A 12,618-nucleotide genomic window follows, 5' to 3' on the forward strand; every position below is an offset into this window, starting at 1 on the left:
AAAGGGTTGGCGCGAGTCAAGGGAGTGGCTTTCCACATCCAAGACTCACTTCTCCCGTCAATGTCGTTTTAAAAATATGGTGTCTGCCGTTTATGTATTTTACACATCACACCAGATGCTGGGACTTATCTTGTGATGCGTCTCAATCGACCAGGATGTAAAATCATATCACACAAATGTGTTGCAACATGCAACCTTCGTTGTGTTCTGTGTAAAAAAAAAAAAGCAATGGCGGCTTTCTAAGGTACGTTCTGCTATGGATCTGAAACAGGTTCTCTGTAAGGGAAATAATCTATTGACGTCTATCAGCACTGGAAGTTACATTCTTGTCTTTATGTGATCACTCAATGGCACCATCCTCTATGCTAATAAATGACATCAAATGTACCAGTCTATTAGGTCATGCTTTTATTTTTTGTATATGTAAAAGTCTGATTTTTCAACAGTGTGGAAAGTTTTTCTATAGCTCAATCTTTAGCTTTCTCTATCTGGTCTCCCCTCCAATAACACACAGCAGGGCTGATAGGCAGATATATTTACACTGGTATCATGGGAGGAAGAAATCATCAGCCAAAGCCCGTCCAGTCTCCGGCTCCTACGGGCGGGACTGTAGCGCAACCCTCAGGCCGCCTAGCCCCTCCCCAAGCAGGGCATATCTGTGTGCTCTGCCTGACTCAGACCTCAGAGCTCTCAGCTTAGATGGGACCAAAGCCTCAGCAAGACTCACACACTTCCACATCAACCCCCCCAGGGGAGAGAAGGGGAGCACTCGGAGATCTGCTGGCTAGTGTAAACACTGGCAACTGAGACTGACACAACAAGAGAGGCTTTGTTATTAATGTGTCTTGTTCTTTAAATTTCTTTAAAGAGCTATCGATGAGGTAGGCAGAATCTGCTCTAACGCATCTCAGTCTTGGGGTCCAGAAGCAGCCAAGAAGGGCCCAGGTGTGCATGACTGTATCTTGCAACTTTTGAACCCTGGAACTGTACTGTAAAGCATTATGACTCTTCTGGGCTCTGAACACTCCATACTGATTCGAAGCAAGTTTAGATCAGGTAAGAACTTGATGGTTTTACACAGCCATTCTTTTTATAACATAGTCAATATGCACAGTCAGATTTTCTTGGGAAAGATTTGTGTGTATTCCCACATGCCTTTGCAAGCCGTTTGCAAATCAACACTTGACATTTACAGGGAATGTTGTACTCATTATGCGCGTTGCCTGACTTTGAGAACGAGTTGTGTTGACAGTCACAGCATGCTCCTTAGCTCCAAGTGACAGGTGCTTGTAATAGACCCGCAGTATGCAGGGATACGAGAGGGAGGCAAGTCAAGAGTCCTCCCATGTAACAAACCAAATCATGTTGTAAGTTGAACGTCAATGGTTTAAAACCCTTCTATAAAAAACCCTTTTATCAGTTTTATAAAAGTGCAACATTCAAGAGGGAGTTTTTCGACAGGTTAGTGCACTTATTGCACAGCTACTTTGACACTCTGGCAGGATGCACACTGATAAGGGAGATTAGACGCTGCAACAAGGTTGGAGGTTATCTTAATAAGGGTGAACTGGAAGCTAATGGTGCATGTATGTGAGTGAGTGTACCTTATCAAAAGGAGTAGAAGTACTGATTTAAACGGCTGCTTAGTACACTTCAGCGGTTCCTGCTTTTCTATCCATCAATGCTTTTTTATTTGAATGCTACCAAATTGCTCAGCTTGTTATATACCCACTTGTTGTGGAGATGCCTGAGTTTTGTCATAACGATTCAATCCTCATTCACACAAAAAGTGTCCAAAATGCTCTGTCTTAAAAACTAATTCCTGGATTTGTACCCTTTATCATGAGCCGCCAAAATGTGACCTGTTTATTTGTGGCCGCAAAGATTGTGGTTTTGTGAAATTCTGCAAGCAAACAAAACAATGTACACACGACCTTCTTGGAGAAGGGGACAACTGTATTTTAGTTTTTGTCAAACGCACAAATAACAGTTTGGATAAGCGGGATAGAAGATGGATGGATGGATGGATGGATGGAATGATGGATAATTTCAAAGATGTGATGTGAGCAAGTGTGTTTGTGCAGTGGACTCTGTATACAGTACGTGTGTGTGCAACACTGCCACCTCCCTGAGGAAAATGTAACTGATGGTGCCGAAGATAAGAGGCTCAAAGCTTTCTATTTCCTAAAGCTTGTCTTTTTCAAAGTTGAAAATCACAGTGCTGCAAGGACCCACAACTGGCGATAACAACTGGTCCTTATTCAGTGTCTCAAAAATGTAATTGCATTGCAGGAGTGGCAGACTAAATGGGGCTTTTCCTTTTGAGCTGTTTAGAGTAGATTGCCAGGGTGGGAAATGGCCCACGGTGCTCAAGGGAACACGGGAGGGTTCAAGAGAAACGTGATGGCTCAGGTTGTGTTTTGCTCTAAAAAAAAAAAAAAAAACACATGCGGGAGCTGTTTTAATGTGTCACAGATGTGGAGACATTGACTTTATTCCCATAAAGGTCATCTTACTCCAGATCTGATTGATGATACAGTTAAAGTGGATAAATTTTGGCAAGACTGAATTCATGAGTTGAAAGCTGCATAAGTGATGTAAAACTAGGTACTTGTAAATTCAAGTGCTTATGATAGTTGCGGTCAGACACTATCTGGTGTTTAGATTTACAGTTTTTTTGTTGTTTTTAATTGTAGAAGCTCACATTTCCTCCAGCCATAAAGCCCAGCGATGTGTTGATCATTTCACAACCCACTTGAACTACATTATCAAAGTCATGGGAACTGTTGCTGCATGAATGAATTTAAAAGAAAAGATTAAAATCTCACTTAAGTGCTCCCCGCAGACTGACCAACATTTTGCGTGAGTGCGTTTACGCGTAACTGACCGGTTGCCATGCTGAGTTGATTAGCAACTCAAAGATTGATGTTACATAATGTAGTGACAAAGGTGTCAAGGAAAATCAAACTGATGTTACAGGTTGTGCCCCATTGTTTATGTAGTTTGCCAGACCCACTTCATCGGATTTAGCAATGGTGTTGTTTTTCTCAGTACTAAGCCGATTTGATCTCTACAAATAATACATTTTAAACCCAATTCTCTGTCAAAATAAAGTTTTGTTTGACATGTGCATCCACATATCAAAAACTACAAGTTGGGCAGAATGGTAAATCATTGCAATAAAAAAGACTGACTAGAATGTGTTGTTTCTCAGTTTATTCCCCAAGTGAGGTCGTCAAAGTTGTAGCAGTTGTATGTTCAATTCTAATCTAAATGTATTTGAAAATTCCTTTTAAAAAAACTGTAGTTCTGTGTTCCTTTATAATTATGGTCCAGCAATAAGTACCGCGTCCCTGAACATCACTCCAAGATCCAGCTGTTGACTTTCCGTCATTGTCGAACCATTCCAGAATTAGTATTTTTACAATGACTTGTTGACTCTTCTGCATACTGCCTCAAGCTCACGTTCACAAATCTGCCAAAAATTGTCCAGTGTCCATCTGGATAACATGGGGGAGTTTATGTTCATGGAATTTCACTTTATGCAAAAGGTATTGGTCTAAAATAAACAGTAAAACTCTATTTAGGAATACCTGTTTATGAGAAGTTATACAGTTATGATCGTACATCTCTCCTGAGCACATTTGTGTCTGTGCTTGAGGGGAAGTTCTGGGAATTGATGTAAGAAATGTGGCCTGTCTCATTAGCAGTTTCGAGCTCAAGTGTGGAACTGAGGCGTCATTCTTAGCCGCTTTCATTCTTGCATGGTGCCTTTCGTAAATCACAATATCACCACAGCGCCACGTAATTATCGGCACTTTACCAGAGCCAACCAGGCGAAGTGACAATTTATTTACACAATAAATCTGAAATGTTCTAAATACGGTATTGCTTTTGTGTACCTGGACACCCACATTGGAAAACAAATGTCCTTAAGAGAAGAAGGGGTCATATGGCTGAAAGTCTGCTCTCTATAACAATGAGGTTTTCATGGCAGCTGGTGTGCATCTCACAAAGAATTATTAACTTTGTGAGTAAGAGTTAAAATCATAGACGACGTGGAAGGTTTTCAGACAGAAAACACCTGTTTCTTTTCTCTGACTAAATATGTGGCGCTTTTGGAGAACGCAGGACAAAAACTAATGGGGGTTGTTTCCGTTACATGTTTTGGTCATCGTACATTTCACAATTACATCCTCTCTGTGATGATGCGACTAACAGGTCATGACCTTCGTCACTGTAAACTAAAGCAGATGTCAGATGAAGGCAAAGTGCCTCGTGTTACATAACGGAGGTGCTTTACCACGTGTGCGGAGGTGAATTACCCGAACACTGACTTGAAATCAAGTTTGAATGGGGCTAAAGCTGAATGAATGTAAACCACCTGAAGCAGCAGATAATGAGCAATCAGAGAAATCAGTGATTGGTCTGGAGAAAAGGAGGAACATTTCATACTTGTGTGTCACATCCAGGATGTCAGAAGAAGACCTTCAGATAGCAGCAGGGAGGGAAAAGCGCAGTGAAACAAAGAAAAAGAAAGCAGGATAGCCACCGACACTACCCAACCAACAGACACGGGGGAGTCTTGATGTTTATGACCCCACACTCCCAGATAGACCCTTCTACAATTCTACATACACACATTGAGCATGCAGGAGTGTGTGTGCACCCTTAGGACCACACACTGCTGAACAGATCTGTTTAAAGCCAGGAGCAGTGTTTATCACTGCCGACATCCTGCTCGCAGAAATATTTGTGAGCAAGCTGCTTTGTTTTTCCCCCTGTTTTGAAAATGCATGCATATACAGTAATACATATGTTTGTATACATTTCAAATTGCTTGGAATTTACATTTTTCTTTCATTTCATCAACAACCTGTTGGTGTAATAAAAGTATGCTTCATGCTTTGAATTATCTGTGCAATAAGCAGATTGGCTGTATAATTTTTCCTGCTTTATTTAACTGTCCCTTTCTTTCTACGTATTTGTCATTTCTTACCTTCTGTTCCTCTACGCTATCTGTCTGCCTGACTCTGTCATCATCCTCTCCCCCCTCCACCTTCAGTGCTACAGTTAAGACTTCAGCAGAGGAGGAAACGAGAGCAGCTGGCAGACCAAGGCATCATGCCTCGTGAGTAACACCCTCCAACACAGCTGCAGAAAGACAGATACACACACACGCATTTGAAAATACCCTTTAGACTTTTTACTTAACTGAATATCCATGTCTAAATGGAGATATTGGTAGGGCTCGGCATAATTTTTAGGTCCTTACAGAAAGTCCTCACGTGTTAGGTGTGCAAACGTTATAGTCCACAATAGAGTCTGACCGATTAATCGGCCAGATGATTTAATTGGCCAATATTAGTTGTTTTCAAATCTGTTAAATTGGCAATTTCTCCCCGATATATATATATATTTTAAACATTAACACATTGCAAAATAAGACAAAGATAATGACATTCAAACAAACAATAATTAAAAAAAAAACAATCAGAAAGAAATAAAACAGCCTATTTTTCTCCCAGTTGTAAAGTTAAACAAATACTAAAGGACCAAGTATTGTAAAACAGTCAAATGTTCTGCCTGTAATTCCATCCATCCATTTTCAGAGCTGCTTCTCCTCACTAGGGTTGCGGGCGTGCTGGAGCAGGAGGCGGGGTACACCCTGAACTGGTTGCCAGCCAATCGCAGGGCACATATAAACAAACAACCATTTGTACTCACATTCTTTTTTTTTTTTTTTTTGGTAAGCGTTAAGGGACCAAAGACATTTATTTTATTCTTATATCCATCCATCCATTTTCTGTACCCCTTATCCTCACTCGGGTCGCGGGCATGCTGGACCCTATTTATTCTTATATATTTTTTAAATTAATTGTCCAATTAATCGGTTATCCAAATTTTATCCTTCCAAATATCGGAATCTGTCTCAAAAAATCCATATCGGTCAGGCCCTAATCCACACAAGTGTAAAAATACAAGCACACACACAGTTCTATATCTATCATCACACTTTTCTGTTTTGCCATCATTGGTACCCTTTTGTGGTAGTATCATAATAGAAAAGGTGAAGAAAAAGCAAGAAACACTTGTGGAGCAACAAGGGGATGAAAACAATCAGGGATTACCAATAAAATTTCAGACGTTTAGCATTACTGTTTTGTTATTATTAGTTTGGTTTAGTTTATTATTAGTTTGGAAATATATAATCAATTAAATAACCTATTTTGTGGTCCTTTCATGCATACAACAATAAAGATGTGAATTGCAGGCAGAACATTTGACTTTTACCATACTTTATCCTTCAGTATTTGTTTAAATTTACAACAGAGAAAAACAGATTGTTTTGACGATTTTTGTTGTTGTTGTTTGAATGTCATTATCTTTTTCTTATGTTGTAATGTGTTAATGTGTAAAAATAATACAAAATCTTACAAAAATTGGCTGATTTTTGCCGATTTGAAAAGGGCTAATATCTAATTAATCAGTCGGGCACTAGTTATTATTATTATTTTTTTTATCAGAGAGTAATAGTTGTTTTTTTGGCTAGCTTCTGCCATCCTGTGTGTGCCGCATCAGTGAACAAATGAGGAACGAAGTAAAGTTTTGCATAAGCTAAAATTGATTTTGGTTGCTGCTGTTCACAATTTTATTATAGGATTGCTTATTATATGTGTTTTTAATAGGTGGTTTGTTCTTTTTATGTTTGTTTATATTTATTTTAGCGATCTCAAACTGATAACCAGGATACAGTTGGAAATTTTCATCCCGTTTTATCTCTTGGTCCAAAGAAGTGTGAATGTCAACACTAAATATTTTTACTGATTCAGTGTTATGTTTTTATTTGTATCAGCAGCTAAATGCAGAAAATGTGCCAGTGGCCGATTACTTTTCCTTTAATGCAAGCATTTTCTACAATTTCTTTAATTACTCAGTAAATAATATATGAACATGAGACAACATTTTAACTTATTTATGCAAGAGGTGGGTTTGTAGAAGGTGCATAATTTTATATTGACCCAAATTAGGGTTGATTAACCTTTGCTGAGACTCCCTCTCTTCTCATTGGTTAGTTACGTATGTACAGAAATGTTGAGGAAGCAGGAAAATATGAAGCACCAAGCATACTGTAGATGCAGCTAGACCGCGCAGCCAGTGAGTCAGCAGACAAAACGGTGAATGACCGCCGAGGAATGCTTTCATGTGGAAGATGCACTCATTTCCACGGTGATAGGCCGCATTCACATCGTACCTGTTTACAACGTTGCGTCTGATGAATGCTATATAAATGCAGAGGCATTCCCAAACAGGACAGCACCTAACGGGAGCTGCCACACTATTGACTTAAATGCTTCAATGTCACCTGAGACATAGTGATGAGGACATGTAGACCTGACTGGACTGAGAGTGCACTTAAATCTGTGCCATAATCCAGATAAATGGTTTCTCCTGCTCTGCAGGTCAGGGATATGCAGTAATACTTTAACAAACTTGTTTAGTATTGACTGCTAACACATGAAGGGCCCATCTATCCATTCTTCAGTGATCGTCAACTCTTCATATTTATCATATCTGCAGTTAATCCAGATATGCCCTTTGGAAAATTGTATAAACACACCTATTGATTAGTTCATCAATCAGGGGTTGACCCCTTGAGTTACCCTCTGACTGTTTAATTCTTCACACTACCAAATCCAAATGTTTTTTCTGTTTCCAATGTTGAGGAGACAATTGTGTGCCGGCATGATTTTACTGGTGCCCAAAGCAAGGTCCATAAAGACTTGGTTGGATGATTTGGGGGTGGAAGAACCTGAGCGTCTTTAGCTCAACCCCACCCAACACCTTTGGAATAATCCTTAACAGAGATTGTGTGGCAGAATCTTCATCCATCAGTGACTCGAAATTAAAAATTCCCACAGACTAACTCTCAAGTCTTTACAGGAGAAATTACAGAAGAGTGAAGAATTTGCTAATAACTTCAAATGTGGACAGAGGGCAACTTCATATTTTGTTCGTATTTTTTTTTTGTTTGTTTCCCCATGTGCAATGACCAGTTGTCCTAATACTCTCTTTTGTAGTGTACTTGAAAGCAGTGGAAGCGGTGAGCGAAAAGCAGTCATTAGTGGGTTTTGTATTGGTTTGGTGATTTTCCTGCGGGATCAACATGACGGGGGCTTGAACTTCAGGCAAAGGATTTGTTGAACGATATCTTTGGCACCGTTTGCCATTTCACTGAGTCCCCAGATAAGATGTTGGTAAGCGTGCGAGGGAATGGAATCCAGAGGTCTGGCGCTGTCCTATCAGGTTCGAGGAGTCTGTCACAGATAAGGCAGCAAGCGGAAATGCAATTCATTTCAATTGGCTGTTTATCTATTGATTGCAGTGAAGTAACATCAGTTGATTTGATTTGATTTGATTTTGCTGAGGCCTTGAACTTAATGTTTTTTCTTTCTATGTTTCAGAGCAGTCTAGTGTTGTTGCTTTGTAACTTTTGCCTGGCAGTGTTATTCTGGTTGGGTAGATACAGATGGCAGAGGGTCTTTGTGTGTGTGGGTGTTTATTTGATCTTGGGCACTTTTGATTTTTATTTTTCTCAAAAATGAAATGTCACAAAAACTATATATACCTACCTTGCCTTAATTGTCATCTTTCTGTGACTCAGAATCTGTTCATGTCCTTATATATTGATTTAAGATTTTTTTTTTTTTAATTTGGTCTTTTTGTCAGATACCCTCGAGAAATGTCATTACCGCCACAGTGGCATATTGATTAAAAATGGATTCATCTTGTGATGGTAATGACATGATGGTAATGACATTTCAAAGTTTTTAGCTATCTAGCTATGCTGGTAGAGTTATCTTAATTTTTTCTTTTAGCTAGCTAGTCCTGTACAACATTTTATATGATTATCAAGTTTTTACAAGAAAATCTTTAAACATATTAACACTACAAGTTGTTTGGTAATGATATGCAATAAAAATATTACGTGACTTAAGGGTACAAATGAGGAAAAAACTTACTCTTCCAATTATCAAAATGTCTGACTTCTCTCTGCCCGAGCATGTGCTTGAGTGACAAGACAAAATGACACAGGGAATTAAAGAATCAGATTTTGAATAAACGTGATTGATCTGATAATGCTCAATGTGGCGGTAATGACAGCAACTTTAAGGGACAGACATATTTTAGTAAAAATAAAAGACAGAATTTGAAATGTTTTGTATATATGATCATATATAATTTCATATAATATGAAATCATTCATTATTTTATATTTTAAGGAATTTATGGTAAAAGTTACACCATTTTAGCATTTTTCTAGTAGAAAGATATAGCTTCATACATCCAAACCCTGTGCTAGGGACAGGGTGAAAACTGTAAAATACCACCGTAAAACCGCTCAAAAAATGTCAAAATATACTAATATTAACATGAAATTTTCGACAATACTTATAATTTGGCACACCCACTGCTGGTTATTGAAAACATCTATTTAAATATATTTTTTCTTTAAATTTTACATCAAGGAGACAAAAAGGCCCGTAATCAAATAAACACCCATATACTGTATTACCAAGGGAACATCTGGTGTTTATTTCGACTTTTCAAGGATCCATCCCAGCCTGTCAGTTATGACTGGCGTGTGGCCTGCCTGCTTCCTGGACACACCTACAAAAGACAAGAGGAAGTCAAAAAGTAATGATAATTGCACTAATAATTGCAATATTTTTCCCGAAATTTTTTGATCCTTGTTTGAAGGTTTATTTACTAAGTTTTAAGCCTGTCCTTTTACTGTCAGAGAAAAGAGGCAAGCAGTATTCCCAGGACCGCTTAACCGCTGAAGATGATCCACTCCTTTGCTTTTCACAGAGGTCACTCAAAGCAGGCTCTTGTTCTTTGCCTTTGCTCCTGGACACCCACTTTTTGACTGTGGAGTAGCCTATTGCAGCTTCCCCATAAACGTTTTGCAATTTATTGAAAATGTTTAATGGTGGTTCCCCTTCCAAGGCAAGAAATTCAATCACAGCTCTCTGCTTCCAAAATTGTAGACAGGAAGAGGACAGGCTTAAACAAATATTTTTTTAAATAAACGTCCAAACGAGTATTTAAACTACAAACTGTTAACATTTCTGGGGAAAAAAAATCACTTATTAGTAGGTTAAATTAAATTGGGTTAATTACTTTTTGACTGCCCCTCGTACAATCTAATATTTCCTCATAAAAATAGTAGGGCATAGCTGCAGGTTTAGTGAAGTTCTTGCACAAGACCCCAGGTTTAAAAAAGAAAAAAAAAAAAAAAAAAAAAAAATTTTTGTCTTGAACACCGTATTTAATCCTCTGGGGATGGAATTATTCTTGCCTAATGCACCATACGTCCTACCTCTTAGTGTTGTGTTTACATTTGACGAGTACAGTCAAAAGGTATATGTATTACAATAGCTTTAAAGTGCGTTGCATGTTTTAAATTCGACTGGTGAATGTTTGAAACTGTGTAAGCCAGCTTCAAACTCACTGGATCATGTTACATTCTACCTATGTGGGCCAATCCTGCAGTTGTTGAGCACGTTTTTAGGCAGTTTGGTTACACAGTTTAAACACTGTTAAAACTCTGTGATATTAAATCAGGCCCAGCAGAGACAAGAGAGGTGTTTGGGACAGCAGGACAGACTCCAGCGCTATTAACAGATGATGATGTCATCTTGACGGTGGGCAGCAAATGCCTTTTTAATGTGACAATTTACCCTTGAAGCAAAAGTAGTTTATCCCTAGGCTGGATCACTTGTGCATATCCATATACTGTAGAGTACCTCATATACACAGTAAAATATGTTACGTTTCGTTTTTTTTCTTTCATTTTTTGCCTCATATGAATTTTATTTCAACACGATATCACTGATATCACAGTCTTTAAAGCAGATGTTTATGTATTACAGTGTACAATAAAAACTCCAAGTCAAATCAGCGTAACTATGACTGACAATTAAACAATTGTAATAAGTACTGCATCATGTTAAGTACATTTATTTGTCGAGGCTTAAATGGTTTCCATCATTGAATCCATTCATCCATCCATTTTCTACCGCTTATCCGAGGTCGGGTCGCAGGTGCAGTAGCTTTAGCAGGGACGCCCAGACTTCCCTCTCCCCAGCCACTTCCTCCAGCTCTTCCGAGGGGATCCCGAGGCGTTCCCAGGCCAGCCGAGAGACATAGTCTTGAATTTAATTCTAATTAGATGATGAGTGTAAATTTAGTTTTCCTCAAGGGAAAAATCAGTTTAAACTCTGCTAAAACTTGTATTAACTATGCTGGCAATTTTACGTTCTTAACAGTAATACATATAAGTAGAATTTAAACACTGTGTAATAAAACTAAATTAAAGTAAAACTACTCACCCTTTAAAGGTGTCAAACAGTTACAGAATCTAATGCAGAGGGAACTTGCCACTGTCACCTAATTGCTGGAATTAATTGCGTTGTATGATAACATTAGTTTTGGTAATACTAATTTGTATATGTTATTAGTTTACATGGAGACTTTTTTGTCATTCCGATTTAAATCATTCTGGTTGAAGATCTTTGTTCAACTGTTTACATGTGATGTGATCTATTCCGATCGGGTGTATACATGTGCATCACATTCAATCAGAACAGACGTGCGACGTGCCCACATCGACGTAAACGTCACGTCATTTATCACAATGGAGGTCACTCATCTATTTAGCGCACCAGTTGGGACTGTTCTTTACACTTTTATTTAAGCAACAATTTGATAAAAACAACTTACAAGCACAACCCCAATTCCAATGAAGTTGGGACATTGTGTTAAACATAAATACAGAATACAATGATTTCCAAATCGTGTTCAACCTATATTTAATTGAATACACTACAAAGACTTGTTGTCTTGTGTACTTGTCTTTGTCCACTGTGTTGCATTACCTTTTCTTTTAGCAACATTTAATAAATGTTTGGGAAGTGGCTGGGGAGAGGGAAGTCTGGGCATCCCTGCTAAAGCTACTGCCCACGCGACCCGACCTCGGATAAGCGATAGGAAATTGATGGATGGATGGATGTATTCTGTTTTTATTTACAATATGTTTAATACAACGTCCCAACTTCATTGGAATTTGGGTTGTAGTTAAAAACAAGATCTCCTTTGCATATAAGCTCTTGCTGGAAGCCCCCATATTTATGTGCGTAAACGATGACGTTACCTCAGACAGATGCAGACAGAGCGCAGCCTGTCGTCATTCCGATTCGCGGTTTTCATGGCGAACATTTACTACTGATCGGTTTGACAAAAGGAATATTCCATCCCTGTGAAACTAAATGAAATTCCATTTGGATTCGGCCTGTTTGGATTTGGCCTGGTGTTTATATGGAGCATTTTCATTCAGTTTGGGCTTCTAAACCGATTATAATCGGAATACAAGACTACATGTAAATCCCCCGATTGAGAGTGTTAAGCAGCCAGATGCTTCCGTGTCACAAAAGGTTCCATTTTCACTTATTTAGTTATCATAACATTTTTCCTCTTTGCCATTAATGGTACACGTTTGTGGTGGAATCAAACACAAAAAAAGCCAACGAAATAGAAAAACCCATGAGCAAATAA

At 38.5% G+C, this 12,618-nt stretch overlaps 1 protein-coding gene across 1 annotated transcript in view; it reads left to right on the forward strand.

The window, feature by feature from the left end:
* Positions 1–1,048: 1,048 nt before the first annotated feature.
* The window catches only part of myocd (myocardin), a 35,965-nt gene continuing 24,395 nt past the window's right edge, over positions 1,049–12,618 (forward strand). The window contains exons 1-2 of the mRNA XM_061706123.1: positions 1,049–1,056; positions 5,066–5,131. Coding sequence (XP_061562107.1) covers positions 5,125–5,131 — 7 coding nt within the window. The 5' untranslated portion in view covers positions 1,049–1,056; positions 5,066–5,124. The remainder of the gene's footprint in view (positions 1,057–5,065; positions 5,132–12,618) is intronic.

Source organism: Phycodurus eques, chromosome 19 (assembly GCF_024500275.1).
Source record: "Phycodurus eques isolate BA_2022a chromosome 19, UOR_Pequ_1.1, whole genome shotgun sequence".
Taxonomy (NCBI): domain Eukaryota; kingdom Metazoa; phylum Chordata; class Actinopteri; order Syngnathiformes; family Syngnathidae; genus Phycodurus; species Phycodurus eques.